Here is an 18,207-nt window from a genome sequence, read left to right as displayed (position 1 = left end):
GTTGAGGAGAGGAAGATGAGGAGGAAGGAGCCCTGGGAGGGGGAAGGGCACCACATGTGAGGAAGGATGCTGACAAGCTGAGACCCACGCTTAGGAAGGTGAGCAGTATGTCAAGCACTGGGGTTCTTCAGCCAGGGACAATAAAGGCAAGGCAAGGCAAGAAACATTTATTAAGCGTTTACTAGGTACCTGGCACCAATCTAAGTGCTAGAGATACAATTAAAGGGAAAAGAAAGAGAGAGGCTGTCCTCAAAAAGGAAAGAAGGAAAGAAAGGTATTTCTGTACTAGAAACTGTTTTAGGAGCTTTACCTTGTTCCAGTGGGGGAACATGCCACCAGAAAAGGAAGCTGGAAAGCTGGGAAGGGGAGGGCAGGGAGAGGTGTCCATGGTGCTGAAGCCTAGTGGGCAGGAAGGGGTAGGCAAGGCACTAGGCATTTATATAGCACCTCCTATGTGCCAGGCACTGTTGCTTTACAAACATTGCATCATTTGATTCTCACAACGACCCTGGGAGGTAAAACAGTCAGAATCAGAGCCAGGAGGGAGATAAGGGGGGCCAGCCTGGGAGTCCCCCACAGACGGACGCTATGGCTGTCTTAAGACTCTGAAGAACCATGGAGCAGAAGAGGACATTAAAAGTTGGACACTCTCTCGAGTAGGACAACCAGGATAATGAAGGATCATGAGCCCAGGCCACATGGAAGATGGATCAGCCTTGTTCAGCTTAGACCCACAGGCCAAAACTAGGAAGAGTGGGTAGAGAGTTGGATAGAAGCCTAGAGGACCAGTGGTCAGGCATGCTGTTACAGGGATTCCTGATGAGGTGCAGGTAGACTCCCTGGGGTGCCTCCAGATATTGAGATGAGAGTCTGGGAGTCCCCAGTTCTGGTCATGTAGTAGCTGAGGAGTGAGGAGAACCCCAGTGCCCTTTCTGCTGAAACCGAGGAATGTTGGGAGCATGGGGTGGTAAGGAATTACCAGGGTCTCGGAGTTCCCGACATACAATCTTGTCCACCATCAGGGGCTGCCGGATGACTTTGGTCCTCTCTGCCTTCTTCACAGGCTTAGTCACCAAAAACAGGTCGGTGAAGAGGAAGCAGTAAACGTCCATCTGGTGGAAGAGGACATCGAAGGCTGAGGTCAGAGGAGCAATGATCTCAAACCTCCAGAAGATATCTATTCCAACCCCTTCAATTTACAGATGGGGAAACTGAGATCCAGAGAGAAGAAAAAAATCATTGATTTAGCACTGGAAGAGACTTCAGAAGCTACCTAATCCAATCCTCCTCCCATTTTACAGATGGGGAAACAAAGCTTCTAAATGACTTGCCCAAGATCAAATGTTTAATAAGTGGCAGAGACAGGATTTGAACCCAGATTCTTTAACTCCAAATCCAGCATTTGCACTAAACAAATCATGATCCATGTTGCATGCAAGCATATCTTCTCTCCCTAATGAAGGCGTGTAATCTCCTTGAAGGCGAGGACTGTATCTTATCTTAAGATTCATAAAATCTTATAGTTAGCTGTAAGAGGCCTTAGGATCAAATTAGTCAGTCAGCAAACATTTATTACAGGTGCAGCTGGTGGTGTCAAAGTGCATAGAGGAGCCTGGAGTCAGGAAGACTCATCTTCCTGAGTTCAAATGTGACCTTAGACACTTACTAGCTATGCGACCCTGGGCAAGTCACTTTACTCTATTTGCCTCAGTTTCCTCATCTGTCAAATGAGCTGGAGAAGGAAATGTTGAATCACTCCAGTATCTTAGCCAAGAAAACCCCAAACGGGGTCACAAAGAGTCAAAGATGACTGAAAACCACTGAACAACAACAACAGAACTTTTATTAAATGCCTATCACGTGCCAGGCCCTGTGCTCACTGTTTCTAATACAAGGAAAGACAAAAACCATTCCCTACCCTCAAGGAGCTTCCAGGTCAATAGAGGAGATGACATGAACACAGCAAGGTATAAGCCCAGGCTTGAGAGGGGTGAAATGATTTAATCCCACTTTTCATCTCCCTCCCTACCTTACAGTAATTCCACAGAATAACATGCTCCACCCCACCCTCAGGATGTCATCCCTTCTAAACTCACCAGCTTTGACCGACACCACCTCCCTCTCCTCTCTCATTGGAAGGCTGGGCACAGAATATCAAACTTCTCCCAATGCCGTCCTTTATAGAGGGCAGAAACTGGACTCTTAGCTCACTCCATCCTGTCATTCAGTCATCTGCTGCTCTGCCTGATTTCATTTCCATGAAACAAGATACCCCCTAATTACCTGTCCCACCTCCTGCCTTTCCTGCCTCTTTTTGTGTGCTATCTTCCCCAATTAGATTGTAAGCTCCTTAAGGGCAGGGGCTATCTTTCTTCTACTTTATTACACCCCCAGAGTTTAGCACAACGCCTGGCACATCATAGGTGCTTATTAAATGTTTACTGAATTGCATTGATTTGCTCAGGGTACAGACACATTATAGGCAAAGGCAGGTCTTGAACTCGAGTCCTCTCCATTACATTTTCCACTATGCTGAGAATGGGTAGTGAGGAAAATTCCGGGGTCTCCATAAAATTGGCTTTTTTTTTTGGTCCAGAGTTTGATTTCAATCAGGGGAAGGAACTGCTAGGGCAGAAACTCTCTGTAGTCATACAGGTCAGCAACTCACCTGTAACTTAAGTCTTAGAAAACCACCTGAGTTTTTGAGATATTTAGCAACTCAATTCATGGTCCCGCAGGCAGGAAGAGCAGGAGCAGCACTTGAAACCGAGACTCCCAGAGGTCATCTAAGTGAAATGACTCCAGAGAACATGGGATTCCCTGATGACATCATAGTCTCAGAAAGAACTGGAGATAGGAGATAGCTAATCCTAGTGCCTTCCCTCTGTTAATTACTTCCTATTTACGTCATATAGCTTGTCTGTACATATTTTGTTTCCTCATTATCTCCCCCGTTAGATTGTGAACTCCTTGAGGACAGGGACTATTTTTGTCCCGTTTTGTATTCCCAGTGCTTAGCATGGTGTCTGGCACCCAGTAGGTGTTTCATAAAAGTTTATTAACTGACTAATATCTGTTTTCCCTTCTGTAACTCTAAACTTCACAAAAGACTTTTCCTGACCATAACCCCGTGGGAGTGGATCGTAGAAGCATTTTTGGACCAGACTTTTAATTCCATTGGTACAAGGAATTTCCAGCGAGAAAACTCCCTCTATCAATGGAAATCAGTATCAAGTCTTTGACTCGTAATCTTAGAGAGTTGTTTGGGGGCCTGAAGAGGTTAAGTGACTGGCCCATGGTTACACAGCTAACATGGGTAAGAGGTTGGATTTGGTCTTCCCGACATTGTGTCACACTGCTACCCCAGTAAAAGTATTATCAACCCTACATAGCAGATGAGGGAAGCTGAGTCTCGGGGGGGGGAGGTGTTCCACCTAAGGTCATGGAATTCAAGCTGGACTCAATTTCAGAACCATTGCTTTTCCCACTAAGCGAGGATGTAGGTTTGAATGCCCTGGGTTCAAATGCCAGTAACTTGCTGTATGACCTCAAGAAAAGCCCTTAATCTCTTTTTTTTTTTTGGTTGGGCAATGGGGGTTAAGTGACTTGCCCAGGGTCACACAGCTAGTAAGTGTTGTATGTCTGAGGCTGGGAAAAATCCCTTAATTTCTAAGCATCTTGGTTTTCTCCTCTGTAAATAATAATAGGGGCAGCTAGGTGGCGCAATGGATAGAGCACTGGCCCTGAAGTCAGGAGGGCCTGAGTTCAAATCTGCCCTCAGACCAAACACTTGTCACTTACTAGCTGTGTGACCCTGGGCAAGTCACTTAACCCCAATTGCCTTAAAAAAAAATTATAATAGCTAACATTTATACAACACCTACTATATGACAGGCACTGTGTCAAGTGTTTTACAAATATTATCTCATTTGATCCTGGAAACAACTCTGTGAGGTAGATGCTATTATTATTCCCATTTTACAGATGAGAAAACTGAGGTAAACAGAGGTTAAGTGACCCAGGATCACATAGCTAATAAGTGTCTGAGACTGGATTTGAACTCAGGTCTTCCTGACTCTAGGCCTAGTACTCTATCCACGGTGCCACCTAACTGCCCCAAGATTTGTGGGGTTGACTGAAATGATCTCTAAGTTCTATTCTAGCTATAAAATCCTCTGCTCCCTCCTCACCTCTGTCAGCTTTCCCTATTCCCAGAGCAGTGCACAGCTGGTTGAAAGAGTGAGCATGGGGGGATGTTAAGGTGTCTGGGTGAGTCTGTGGGGATGGTGAGTGGGTCAGAGCTGCTGCTCACCTTGCTGTCTTTTCCCTCCTTCATTTTTAAGCTCCCCTCCAGAAGAAGCTGCCGAGTGTCGTCTGGGGATGTCCCAAGGATGGGAGCTGTCAGATCGAGGCGCAGAAATTCCTTCAAAAGCTGGGAAGGGAAAAGAAGTATTTATTGGATGAGTGTAATGGGCAGAGCTGAGAAGAGCAGAGCAGAACAAAAGGTACCTCTGAAAGGGGAGGGTCGAGAAATAAAAGGCGAAGGAAAGGAGGCCAGCACTCTGAAGCAAAGGCTCCCCCCCACCTCAGTTGCTATCTATGGGATTCCTTCTTTAACAGTATAAAGGTGGCCTTCATTTTTTTTAAATTAAGACAAAATGTGAAGTGAAAAGTAGAAAGAATTCACCAGTCACCTCCTGAAAGAAACCCCAAAATGAAAACTCCCAGGAACTGCCAAAGCAAAATCTAGAGCTTCCAGGTCAAAGAGAAAAACAGATTAAAAGAATGAGTTAAATACCAAAGAGCCACAATAATAATTATACAAGATTCAGCAGCTGAAACCATAAAGGAGAAGAAAGCTTGAAGACAAAAAGTAGAAGATAAATCCATCAAAACTATGTATAATCTTACAGGGGTAGGAGTAGGGTGGTTGGACTTTCAACGAATGTAAGATTTCCAAGCATTCCTGACAAAAGACCAGAACTGAGTAGACATTTGGAAATGAAAAAACTGGACAAAGGATGTATGCTTCTATAATTCAAAGGGAATATTTGGGGATGAATTGTTTACATGTTAATAAGGGGATAAGAAACAAATGTCTTGGGGCAGCTAGGTGGCGCAATGGATAGAGCACCGGCCTTGGAGCCAGGAGGACCTGAGTTCAAATCCGGCCTCAGACCAAACACTTGACACTTACTAGCTGTGTGACCCCGGGCAGGTCACTTAACGCCATTGCCTAGCCAAAAATAAAAAGAAAAAAAAGGAAGAAAGAAGAAACAAATCTTCTGAGAACACAATGACATAAGGTCTGTAGGTGGTTTTGTTCAGTATTAATGGTTTTGAGAGAAGACAAAAATAGGAGGAGCACAGCACTATACTGGAGAGGGAGACCACTGCTGAGTAATAATGAGTTGCATATAATAAAGAGCATATATGAATCAAGGAAAAGGTAGGAGGAAGGGGAGTGGGCATCTCATTTTCATCTGAATCAGATAAAAAGAAATGAAGTACAGTAATACATACATGCCCAGAGATTTCAGTATAGAAATACGTTAAACTCAGAAGGGAAATAGGAGACAGAGACATAGGAGAGAGAGGAATCTTAGAATCTAAGAGGCAGGAGAGGTTAGGTGAGGGACTACTCATAAGCAAATGTGAAGGGAGAATCATGAAGGGTGGATTAAAAGAAGGAAAAAGAGTAAACATCTAGAATCAGAGCTGAGGTAAGAAAAAGAGAAGAGCTGAAACAGAGAGGAAATAGATTGTTTCACTTATAAGATCACAAGTCTCAGGCAAATTTCCTTTCTTCTACCGTTTGTAAAGAGAGAGGTGGGAATAAAGTAAGGGAAAGGACGGGATGGAAGGAAATACACAATTAAAAATTATAGCTGTGAATATGAATGGGATTAACTCACCAATGAACAGCATAACAAAATAGGTTATGAGGCAGAATCCAACAATATGTTGTTTATAAGAAACACTTGAAAAGCAAAGGTTCGCATAAAGTTAGGGGCTAGAGTAAAATACATTATGTGTCTTCTGAACACACACAAAAAAGGAGTAGTAATCATGATTTTAGATAGAGCTACAGTACATATAAATAAGATAGAAAGATAAGTAGGAAAATGACTTCATGTGTTAAGGCACAATAGATAACAAATCAACATCAATACTGAATACATATGCAACTAATAAAAAAGCACCCAAATACTTAAAGGAAAAGTTAACCAAATTGGAGAAATAGATACAAAAACTATACTAGTGGGGGTATTAATGTACTCCTTCTAGACCTAGACAAATATAACCAAAAGATAAACAAGAAAGAAGTTAAGGAATGGAATAAAACTGTAGAAAAATTAGAGATGATGAAGTTCTGGTAATTACTGAATAGGGCAGCTAGCTAGGTGGCACAGTGGATAGAGTGCCACGCCTGGAATCAGGAAGACTCTTCTCTGTGAGTTCAGATCTGGCATCAGACGCTGCTATACGTATGACCCTGGACAAGTCATTTAACCTTCAGTTTGCCTCAGTTTGTCATCTGTTAAAAAAAAATGAGCCGGAGAAGGAAATAGCCAACCACTCCAGTACCTTTGCCAAGAAAATCTCAAATGGGGTCACAAAGAGTCTGACGTGACTAAAACAACTCAACAACAATTACAGAATGGAAATGAAAAGAATTTACTTTTTAGTGTACATGAAACTCTTGGAAAAACTGAACAAATAATGAGGGCATAAAGAGCTCACTAAAAAATTTAGGAAAGCAGAAATGCTAAACGCATGACTTTCTGATCATAACACAATACAAATTCTAGTCAAAAAATGGCCCTTAAAGAATTTTAAAGTATCTGAAGACTAAATAAGATTCTTAAAAATTGGTGAGTCAAAGACCAAATAATAGAAACAATAGATGTTTCATCAAATAAAATGACAATAATGAGGCAATACACCAAAACTTACCAGTTCTGAGGGGGAAATTTTATGTCTCTAAACACTTTCATCAACAAAAGAGAAAACAAATCCATGAACTGAGAGCACAATTCAAAAAAAAAAAAAAAAGCTTCAACAATGAAAAAGTCAGAAATACTAAACTAAATAACAAAATAAAAATCTTTAAAAAATATTAATTTTTTTTGCTTTTTTGGTGAGGCAATGGGGATTAAGTGACTTGCCCAGGATCACATAGCTAGTAAGTGTCAAGTGTCTGAGGCCGGATTTGAACTCACGTCCACCTGACTCCAAGGCCAGAGCTCTATCTACTGTGTCACCTAGCTGCCCCTGAAAAATCTTTAAAAATTAAAGAGATTAATAAAAATTGAAAGCAAAAAGACTATTGAACTGACAAATAAAAATAGGAGTTAATCTTTTAAAAAATTAATAAACAGCTAGCCTGATTAAAAGAGAGAAAAAACAAATTGTTCAGTTAAGAGGAAATTATTAGAAATTACATGGCTTAACTATGTGCTAACAGAACATTACTTAAAGGAAATATATGAATACTTACAAAAATATGAAATACCTAGATTAAAAGTGAAGAAATAGACTATTCAAATAATCCAATATCAGAAAAAGAAATTAAACAAGCCATAAATGAACTCCCAGTGGAAAAAAAACCAAAAAACAAAAAACTCCAAGACCAAATGTACTCACAAGTGAATTCCACCAATTATTGAATTTTAATACTACAGAAACTGTTTACAATAAGAAAAGAAGATACCCTTTCCCATATCTTTATTTGGTACACATGTGGTCTTCATATTTAAAAGGATCTATATGTCCAAAAATATTTGTAGCAGCTCTCTCTGTGGTAGTCAAAAATTGGAGACCTAAGGAGCGTCTTCCTATTGAGAAACAGCTAAACAAAAGGCGGTATGTGAATATAATGGAATATTATTGTGCCATTTAGAAATGAGAAGATGGATAATTTCATCGGTAACTAGTAAGATTGTTATCAAGTGATACAGAGGGAAGTGAACGTTATACCACTAATGACATTATAGAGAAAAACAAATTTGGAAGGCTTGAGAACTCTGATCAATGTAATGATAAGCCATGAGTCCAAAAGAACGAAAACATGCTACACACCTCCTGACAGACAAATGAACAACTTAAAATGCAGAGAGAGATATACATTTCAGACACGGCTAATACGGGAATTTGTTTTGCCAGACTATGGAGCTATGTCTGGAGAGATTTGTTTTTCTTTGTTTTAAGCGGCTCAGTTGTGGGAGGTAGTGGGAGGGGTAGATTAATTTTTAAGATATTGCTGCTTGAACAAATAAAATAATAAACCACAATGGTTCGAAAAAATAAAACAAAGTTAAGATGAAATAAGAGTTCCGTGGGTTTAAAAAAAAATAAAACAAAGTTAAGATAAAGTAAAAGTTCCATGGGTCAATGATCTCAAGATGTTTCTTCATGCTTTTTAACAAAAAATTTTCCCAACGATATCCTAGGAAAAGATCCATGGTGCATGTAAGCAGACTCATACCAGTGATGATGAACATAGAAAACATAGCACAAAAATATACTGACAAAGATACATATGGCCAGAAAGGGAGGTGGGCCATTCATGTATGGAGAATGGAGAAAGAACATATGGATATAGCCCAAGCCCTGCATCAGTAACTCTGTTGTTGTTTAGTCACTTTTCAGTTGTGTCCAACGCTTCATGGCCCCATTTAGGGTTTTCTTGGCAAAGATCCTAGAGTGGTTTGCCATTTCCTTTTCCAGCTCATTTTACAGATGAGGAAGCTGAGGCAAACAGGGTTAATTAAGTGACTTGCCCAGGGTCACCCAGCTAATTAAGTGTCTGAGGCTGGATTTGAACTCAGGAAGATTTCTCTTCCTGACTCTGGGCCCAGTGCTCTATGCATTTTGGCGCCACCTGGCTGCATCATTAACTACAAAAGATTATAAAGAATCAAAGAAGGAAGAGAACGCTCCAGTACAAATGAGCTCTCTCCTCCTGTCGTAAGGATTTATGGTAAGATAGGAATTGCACAGGATGCAAACTCATAGACTGATTGCGAGCTGTCCAGTACATGACAAATAAGAAATGCTTTAAAAATATTTGCTGCCTGGACAGATTCCTTAAATAGATGAAATCAAGAGTCTGTGTAAGTCTATAAGAAATAAAATGTAACTGTGCTTTGAGAATCTGCTGGGCTTTTCTTGCCCAACATCCAAGACCTTGGGGATGCCAGGGAGAGGAGATCTTTGGGCTCTCGCTCAGGAGCAGGCGGGGCAAGCCAGGATACCTTGTCCACCTCATCCGTGCTACTCTCCACCACCTCGTAGGAGTCGATGCGGCTGATGATGGCCGCTAGCCGTTGCTGCTCCTGACGCTGCCGCATTCGAGAGTTGACGTGATTGATGAACCGCTCCACCGAGCTAATCTATGAGGAATGGCGGGGAATCATCGATCAATCACCCAACAAACATCCATTATGTACCCACTGTATACCCGGCTCTCAGGATAGCGACTAAAAAGTGAAATATTCCCTGCCCTCGGGGAGCTTACATTATACTAGCGGAGACATGAACATAAGTTTATATAAAATATGGTGATTTCATATAGGGAACTTCCCAGTAAGGAAACTTCCTCTATTAGTGCAGGTTGGCACCTTCTTAGCAGCCCATTTATCCTCTTTGCCAGAGTCACACAGCCAGTATGGATCTAAGGCAGGATTTGAACCTAGGTCTTCAGAGGCTGCTTAGAGGCAGCTGGTGACTTGGTAGATAGAGCTCTGGGCCTGGAGTCAGAGAGACCTGAGTTCACCTCCAGGCTCTGACAATTAACTAGCTGTATGACCTTGGGCAAGTCGCTTAACCTCTATTTGCCTCAATTTCCTCCTCTGTAAAATGAATGTAATAATAGTACCTATTTCCCAAGGTTGTTGTGAAGGTCAAACGAGACATTTGTGAAAAGCACTTGGAACAATGCCTGGCACATAGTAGACCTTATACAAATGCTATTTTTAAAATAAATTTAAAGTAATCTGGCAGGGGATTGGGTGGGGGAGGACAGTAGAAACTTGAGGGATCAGGAAAGGCTTCATATAAAACGATGCTTAAACTGAAGTCTAAAGAAAGCTCAAGGTTCTAAGAGGCAGGAGAAACATTCCAGGCAGGGGGTACTGTAAGTAGTCTATGCAAAGACACAGAGATGGGAGATGAAGTGTTTTGTATGAAGAACATCCAGAAAGCTGGTTTTGCTGAACCACGTGAAGGAACGTAGTGCCTGGGAAGGCAGGTTGGAGCCAGGCTTTAAATGCCAAACAGAGAAATTTGGACTTGGGTGAAGAAAGTGGAGGCAGAAAGACCTGGGTTCAAATCCTGGCTTTGCTACTTACTAGCAAATGGGAGGGATGGGGGGCAGTGTGTGACTTGGGGGGCAAGTCCCTTAACTACCCCAAGTCTCAATTTCCTCATTGCAGAGGACAGCTGAGGCTTCTCCTAGCTCTACAGCTAGGGTCCTAGAGGTAATAGGGGCCATTGAAACTTCTTGAGCAGGTGAGGAGAATGGTCAGGATATCAATTTGGTAACTGTGCAGAGGAAGCTCTGGAGAGCGAAGGAAATGGGGGCAGGGAACCCAATGAAATGGTTATTGAAAGAATGAGGAGAGGGGGCTCACACGGGAAGTCTGGAGGAAGGTGAGGGAAGGAAAATAGAGGCTTCACACCCAGGGTGTGGGTGTCTATGCGTCTGGGGGCACCTCCCTCCTTCCTTCCTGCCCACGCCCCGGTTACCATGGTGACAATGGCCTCCTTGGTTGGTGGGTCATCGGTCTTCTTCAGCACTGATTTCAGCAGCAGGGGATATTTTGTGAGCCTCTGATGAGGTTTCGCCAGCATGTCACTCAGTTTCAACCTCTGGCACTGCTGGTGCTTCTCTGCCCACTGTAACCAGGACATATTCAGGGGGACCCTCTCCAGCGCCCTCGTCTCCCCCATCCCTCCCATCGGTCATCGCATCTTGGTGCCCCCTACCCTTACTGTTTTGTCATCACTTCTTGGCCCCCTCCCCGCATTAGTCATCACCCTCCACCCCTCCCCTACATCAGTCATCACCCCTCCACCCCTCCCTCACCGTAACATAGACCCTGAACAGGTCACTGTCTCTCAGCAGGCTCCTCATGTATTCCATGCAGCCCTCCTCCTCCATGCAGTAACGGATGTAAGGCTTGAACAGGGATCCGAACTGCAGGTCAGAACCAGCAAGAGGATCAGAGGTGCAGGGCAGGGGGCTCAGGGAAGGAGGTATTGGAGGCAAGTTTTTAAGTTTTCAGGATGGCAGAGAGGGCCTGGGTCTGACCAGGAGGCCAGAGGCTTCCATGGTGCCCTCAGTTTCCCCATCACTACCTTTAGGACTTTGAGGTTTCTAACCCCAACCATATGAAGGAGTCTGCAGGTCCCCCTGCCCCCTTCTCCTTGGCCCCCTACCATTTTGAAGCCTTTGAGGAGGTCTGCAGGCTGCAGCAGGGCCCGGCTGCGTCGAGCTTTGTCAAGCATGGGGGCCATCACGCCACTCCACAGCCCTCTGTGCAGCTGAATGATCTCCTGGGTATTGCTGAATAAGCGTTCAACGTCCACCTGTGGGAAGGGTCCTGGTGTCGAGCCCCCTGCCCACCCCACAGCCATCCCCTCTCCCCTAACTCACCCTCCAATGTCTCAGGCCCTCTCTGGTCCTTTCCCAATATTACCCTCTCCAGTTTCTTCCCTTGGCCTCTCACTCAGGTCAGTCAGTCAATAAATATTTATTAAAGCACCTACTATGCGCCCGGCATGCGCTAAGTGCTGGGGATACAGAGGAAGGTAGAAGGTGGCCCAGGTGGCCTGGGAGTGGGAAGGGATGAGTCAGGCCCACTGATATCCCTCCCTCACCTCTGACCCTCTCACCTCACACAGTAGGCCCGACTCTTGGAGGTTCAAAAGGCAGCACATAAAGAGCTGTGGGAAAACAAAAAACGAAACACCAAATAAAAAAAAAACCCACTGGCCGGCACTGAGACCACGGCCGAGTCTCAAAGATCTGCTTGAGGAAGCTCACACACCTCCCTTCTCTTAGGAGGGAAGTGGTGGGCCACCGGCTCTGAATGAGGCATACATTTCCAGGCACGGGCAGCGTGTCAATTTTTTTTTTCCTTAGCTATGTTCATTACAAGTTGATGTTCTAGAGGGGTCATTGGGAAGACACAGCAGTGTTTACAAAGAAGAGGATAAATAAAATGTTCTGTCAAATTTCATGACATTTAGGGAAAGTGGGAGGGGGACGATCAGCACAGTCTCCCCCAAATCAGTGGCTGAGCCTGTCCCTGGGTGGTCCCCAAGGGCTGGACTGCCATCACAGATTACCAGAACCACAAGGATCATCTGACTTCCTTGCTCTCAGCCTGGGTGACCCATGAACCAGCTGCCTGTTTATTGTCCCTGGGAAGGGCTGGCAGAGGATGTGGGAGGCCTAAGAAGGGGGCTTTTGGGGGGAAAACCCCAGGCAGGTTCACGACTGAGGCCAAGTGCCCCATGAGCTCCAACAATCAGGTCAATGGATAGTGAGTCAAAAGTTAAGATAAATGGCATGACTAACGTGGAAATGTTTACATGATTGCACATGTATGACCTATATCAGACTGCTTGCCATTTTGGGGAGGAGTGATGGGGGGGGAAATTTGGAACTCAAAATTTTATAAAAAAATGAATGTTGAAAACTGTCTTTAAATGGAAAAAAAAAATACTATTTAAAAAAAAGTTAAGATAAAAAGCCCAGACAGATCAAATTATGATTGTTTCTATTCATTCTATAATAATGGTTCATCTGAGCAAATACTCAAGGCTGAGGCAAGAAGGGAGGGGGAAATCAGGGGGAATTCCACACCTGGGGCAGGTGGGGAAGGGAGAGGGGGGTCTAGACTGGATGCCTCCAGAGGATGCGAATGGTGGCCGCAAGGACCCAACTGTGTCTGATACTCGGGAAGAGCAGGAGCTGGGGGAAGGGATCCGGGAGGAAAGGTTGGCACAGTGAGCCCCGCCCCCCCCCCCCACACGCACACACTCTTACATCAGTAATAACTCGCAGTTTCTTGATATAGGAAGCCTCCGTATGTAACAGCTCCCAAACCGCCTCCTGCTGGTGACATTGCCGCCTGGTCAGCTTCTGGGGAAGGGAGATGGAGGACAGAAAATGAGGACAACCCTTGCTTGGTGGAAGGTGGGAGGGAGGGGATGGAGGAGCACTGGTAGAGTGGGTTGGGAAGGTATCGGAGCTCCAGAGACCAAGCTAGTGATTTCTAGGAGGAGGAAGTTGGGTCTAGTCTGGCAAGCACAGAACGTCAGAGTGGGAAGAAACCACAGAAATCCTTTAATCTAAGCCCTTTTATAGAAGGCTGCATGTGGCTAGATAACTGCTCTCAAAGCCAGGAAGACCTAGGTTCAAATCCTGCCTCTGAACTCCCTAGCTATGTGACCCTGGGCAAGTTATTAACCCCTCACTGCCTTAGGCAATTCTGGGGGGTGGGATGCTGACCTGCGGTTGGCTGAGGGAGTTCCCATTCTAATGGTCTCTACTTCTAGGCTGTGCCCTGGTGCTCAGTACATAATAAGCACTCAGTAAATGCTTACTGACCCATATCCCTCTCCTTAGTTTCGCAGATGAGGAAACTGAGGCCCATAGATGAGGAATTCTATATCTAAGGTCACTTGGCTGGTGAGGAGTCAGGTAACCCTGGGTGTCTTCTAATAATAATTTGACAGCATGTGTGTGAGCTTTTTGAGGGCAGAAACTGCTATTATCTTTCCTTATGTCCCCAGCACTTAGCACAGTACCTGGCCTGTAGGGGAGCCTGGAATCACACAGTAAACATCTAATGATTGCTTGGATTTCTTTTTCTTTTCTTTCCTTTTTCTTTTTGAGGCAATTGGAATTAAGTGACTTGCCCAGGATCACCTAGCTAGTAAGTGTCTGAGGCCAGATTTGAACTCAGATCCTCCTGACCCCGGGGCAGGTGCTCTATCCACTGCACCACCTAGCTGCCCCACTAATTGCTTGTTGATTGATTAAATGCCAACTTACATTCTAGTAGGAGAGATAAGACATAAATAATTAGGCACATGTAAGATTATATACAGAGTAAATGGAAAATATCTCAGAGGAGAAGGTATTAGCAGCTGGGGGAACTGGGAACAGATTCCTGGAAGTTTGCTGATTAAATAATAACAGCAGGAATTATGATAATGATAATGACAACAGTTCACATGACATAATATTTTACAAGCACCATCTCATTTGATGCTTACAACATCTGAACTTTGTGAGGTAGACCCTATTACCGCCATGCCCATTTCACAGATTAGGAAACAGACGCTCAGGGTCAGAGGCAGGATATGAATCCAGGTCGACTGGGCACCATGCTAAGTAATTAGCAATATCACCTTGGACGAGTCACAAGTCTCTAAACCTTATCTATAAAATTAGAATGATGATATCTGCTGGTCATTGTGAAAATCACAGGAGAAAACAGACTAAAAACACTTTGTGAAATTGAGAAGTGTCCTCCCCTTCTTATGTGGCAGGAGGGGGAGACCTGGGGAGGGACAGTTGTGGATGGAGGGACACGGTGAAATCTGGCTGAGCCCTGGCTGGACCAGGTGGAATCTTGCTATATCTCCCAGAACCTGGAGGAGCCAATGGGAGCGCCCAAGTTCGGGGCAGCATCCCAGGCACCCTTAATTACCTCTGCTCCATCTATGAGCTCCTGCCAGCTGTCCTCCAGGACGAGGTCAGCGCCCTCCTCTTCTTCCTCCTCCTCCCAGGAGTCGTGGTCAAAGCGTAGTTGCTGGGGCAGCCTGGGCAGCCCAAAGAGACTGTAGGAGTGAAGCTTGCTTTCCAGTTGCTCCATCTTGTCAACTTCCTGGGGACGGGACAGAGTGGCCAAGGTCAAGGAGACCTGCCACAGGAATTAAGGTCTTCTGCCATCCAACGAGCTGAGGGAAAGTTCTAGAAGAAAGGTGGACCCTCCCCCCCAGGCCCAGGACCCCAAGCAGGGGCCCCAGGAGTCAGCGGAGGGGCAGAGGGGCAGAGGACCACGTACCCTGCCAAAGGAGCTCCCGCTAGGGCCGGAGCTGAAAAGGCCGCTGAAGCGACTGGCTGCCCGGTTCTTCCAGGTGTCAATGCCATTGCTGGGCAGAGAGCTGCTAGACGACACTGCGGCTTCCAGCGCAGGGATGCTGGTGTCCCCCAGGAACTCTGTCATGTTCTTACGCCTTCGGCCGGGGGCCTGAGATGAGGGTGCAAGAAGGAAGTCGGGGGCAAGTAGGCGTGAAGCCCACCCCGTACAGCCTCTGTGACCCACCATGCAGTCTCACCCTTGTGGGACCCTGATGTGTCTGCTGGGGGAAGAGGGTGGGGGCTTACAGATTTAGAGCTGGAAAAGGACCTTCAATCCCCTCATTTTACAGATGCGGAAACTGAGGCCCAGAGAATTCAACTGACTTGCCCACAGTGGCCCTGGTGATAAGCTAACGAGCCTGCATCCTACCCAGCCCTGCTGACCGTCCTCCTCCGCCCTTGGTCCCCCCAGCTGCCCTCTCTCCACACGCACGGCCTCAGGTCCTCACCAGGATGTCAAGGCTCTCCCGTCGAGCCTGCTGGTCGGCACGGTCTGAGGCAGGAGGCCCAGGAATGGGTAAGCTCAGTGATTTGACATCCTTCACTGCTAGCTCCACCTTCACCTCATCTCCAGGTTTGGCTGAGACAAGCAGAGAGGGTTAAAGAGATTTGTCTAGATACCAGCCCCACAGTCTCAGACCCTCCCAGACTAGAAAAAAGGAGCCCCCCCACCAGCCCCCATCAGCACCAAAATAACAGCCCACATTTCTGGAGATTTATCAAGTGACTTCCCCCAGGGCTCTTTCGGGGGGATGGGGGGGGTGCAAAGCTAGTGTAAGAATTATCTTTATTTTATAGATGATGGAACCGAGGCTCAGGGTCAACCAGCAGGGAGAGGCATTTAAATCCAGGACACACTAGACTCCTGAGCCCAGAATGCACTTTCTCATCATTCTGGTCTCCTCTCCCCTCTCCCCTTGTCTTTCTCTCTTCTCCCCCATCTCCTTATTCCTCAAATCCTCAGACAGGAGAGCATGATCACGGGCCCAGCTGCCAGCCGACCGAAGCCTCCCCCCTACAAAGCCAGGGCCAAGCCCTCTGCTCACCTTTGACCCTCAGGTAGTGACCCCCAAACCTGTAGGCCTCAAAATGGAGGGAGAGGGGTGTATTGGACTGGTCTAGGTAGATATCCACCTTGCTGAGCTCAATGCCCTTTCTCTCAAACACGGGCAGCAACACTTCCCTGCCACAAGGGAACCATCATGTTATTGGCCCTGACCTCAATGTCCCACCACCAGCCTTGAACCCCAAACCCACACTCCCTCACAGCCCTGAGCTCACACCTCCCCCAGCCCCCATTCAATAGGTTCAAAGGTCACAGGACTGTAGATTCAGAACTGGAAGGAAGGGCATCCAATCTAACCTGCCCTGATTTTACAAATGAGAAAACTGAGGCATAGACAGTTGAAATGTTTTGCCCAGAGTCACAAAGATAGTAAGCTTAAGAGGTGGGATGTGAACCCAGGTCCCCTCCCTCTAGAGTCAGGGCCCTTTTTATACCCTGATGCCACAGCCCATAGCCATCATGGATCAGAGCAAGCACTCAAAGTCCTTTCCATATGACATGCTCCAGTCTCTTGGAGCCTGCTCCAATCCAACCCGATCCTTTCCCTCCCACCCTTCACCACTATATCTGTAGCTTCAGCATCTAACCCAGCGCTTGGCCCTTGAGATTTTTTCCAATTCAGTTAAAATACTACTAAAACTGAGCAGAACAAAGAGACAGGCTCACGAAGATGTCCACGTGAGCACCCCGTGGCAACCTCCCTGCCACAGAAGGCCACACCAGGGCCCTACCCCAAAGATTTCTTCTTCATAGCAGGGACAATCTCTGTCTCGATGTCCACATTCAGGTCGAATTTCAGGGTGAAGCACTCCTTGCTGGGGTCCTAGCAGGAAAAACAGGGAGTTAGAAGATACCCTGGCAAATTCTTGTGCCCAGGCTAGGGAGCTAGCTTGTGAATTGCACCGGGAAGAGAACCTTACCATGGGACCATACAAGATTTCTAAGCTGCTGAAGGACCTGAAGCTGCTGTTGGGTCAATGGCCACTAGGGGGCAACACAAAGGTCTAACATGCAGAAGAGGGAGGCATCACCCCTAGAATACGGTTGTGCCAGCCAAAGGCAGTGGGGCGAGGCAGGGAAGATTAATTTTTAGACAGTGATGTTGGCATTTCCCCACCCTGAGGCATAGCCCTGATAGCCTCATCCTCATTATGACTCTACATGGAATCATCCGTGCAAAATCTCACCTCCCCAACCCCCCCTTCCTAGACCTATACCCCAGCCACAGCAGAGACAGGTCCTGCCATAGCCCGGGGCCAGACTCATTCCCCCTACAGGCCTGAAGAAAAGGGGAAAGAGACCACATGCTTATGAATGGATGTACAAGTGGGTGTGGGGGTATCCAGGCTGCAGAATTGCAGCAAAGGGCTAGGGCCCCCAGAGAAAGAAAGCACCCACCAAGTCTGATGCCCAGTGGCCCGAAGCCTCCCCCAGTCGCCAAGAGGGGCACCTTACATCTGTGTGCCTCCTCCGAGCTTTCTTCTTAGCCAGCTTCAGACCGGAACCCTTCCGCTCCCTGGGGGGCAACAAATAAGGTGAAGGCACAGGTCAGGCAGGAAGGCTCTCCCAATAGGCCTGGGGAACGAGGGGAAGGAACGGCCAGCCCCAGAACCCTGGACAGAGAGGTTGGGACCCCAAAAACTCCCTTCCTGTCCCATGCACCCATCCAAGTGCCCAGAACTGGGGAGAGCATAGCCAGGCCCTGGCTTGAGTGGTTAGGGCACCCTCTAGTGGCTAATGGAGGAATTGCACTCAATTTAAACCATGCATCCCAGCATCACTGGATTTGGAGCTGGAAGGAGTATCTTATTCTAAGGCCCTCATTTTACAGATGAGGAAACTGAGACCCAGAGCCCTGACATGATTCGCCTAATGGTCTCACAAGTAATGAGCTCTGCTGGTTGTGTGCCTTTGGCTAGGTCATTTCTTCATCTACAAAAAGAGGGGTCTAAAATCTTGGCGAGGGGGGCAGCTAGGT

At 46.2% G+C, this 18,207-nt stretch overlaps 1 protein-coding gene across 6 annotated transcripts in view; it reads right to left on the bottom strand.

The window, feature by feature from the left end:
- The window catches only part of PLEKHG5 (pleckstrin homology and RhoGEF domain containing G5), a 110,360-nt gene that overhangs the window by 3,502 nt on the left and 88,651 nt on the right, over nt 1-18,207 (bottom strand). For 4 of the 6 annotated variants that reach the window (XM_027843959.1, XM_027843960.1, XM_027843961.1 and 1 more), the window contains 14 exons: nt 17,685-17,745; nt 16,961-17,052; nt 16,210-16,346; nt 15,613-15,743; nt 15,087-15,272; nt 14,730-14,942; nt 13,058-13,153; nt 11,899-11,949; nt 11,443-11,592; nt 11,090-11,200; nt 10,750-10,899; nt 9,258-9,395; nt 4,313-4,432; nt 980-1,112 (listed from right to left, as the gene is read on the bottom strand). In XM_027843959.1, the coding sequence (XP_027699760.1) occupies nt 980-1,112; nt 4,313-4,432; nt 9,258-9,395; nt 10,750-10,899; nt 11,090-11,200; nt 11,443-11,592; nt 11,899-11,949; nt 13,058-13,153; nt 14,730-14,942; nt 15,087-15,272; nt 15,613-15,743; nt 16,210-16,346; nt 16,961-17,052; nt 17,685-17,745 (1,769 nt within the window). The remainder of the gene's footprint in view (nt 1-979; nt 1,113-4,312; nt 4,433-9,257; nt 9,396-10,749; nt 10,900-11,089; nt 11,201-11,442; nt 11,593-11,898; nt 11,950-13,057; nt 13,154-14,729; nt 14,943-15,086; nt 15,273-15,612; nt 15,744-16,209; nt 16,347-16,960; nt 17,053-17,684; nt 17,746-18,207) is intronic. The other 2 variants (XM_027843958.1, XM_027843963.1) reach the window with 1 other exon arrangement.

The sequence above is a fragment of the Vombatus ursinus genome, unplaced genomic scaffold (assembly GCF_900497805.2).
Source record: "Vombatus ursinus unplaced genomic scaffold, bare-nosed wombat genome assembly UNPS02014932.1, whole genome shotgun sequence".
Lineage (NCBI taxonomy): Eukaryota > Metazoa > Chordata > Mammalia > Diprotodontia > Vombatidae > Vombatus > Vombatus ursinus.
The sequence above is the reverse complement of the archived record's forward strand: the minus strand, read 5'-3'. Positions and strand labels throughout refer to the sequence as shown.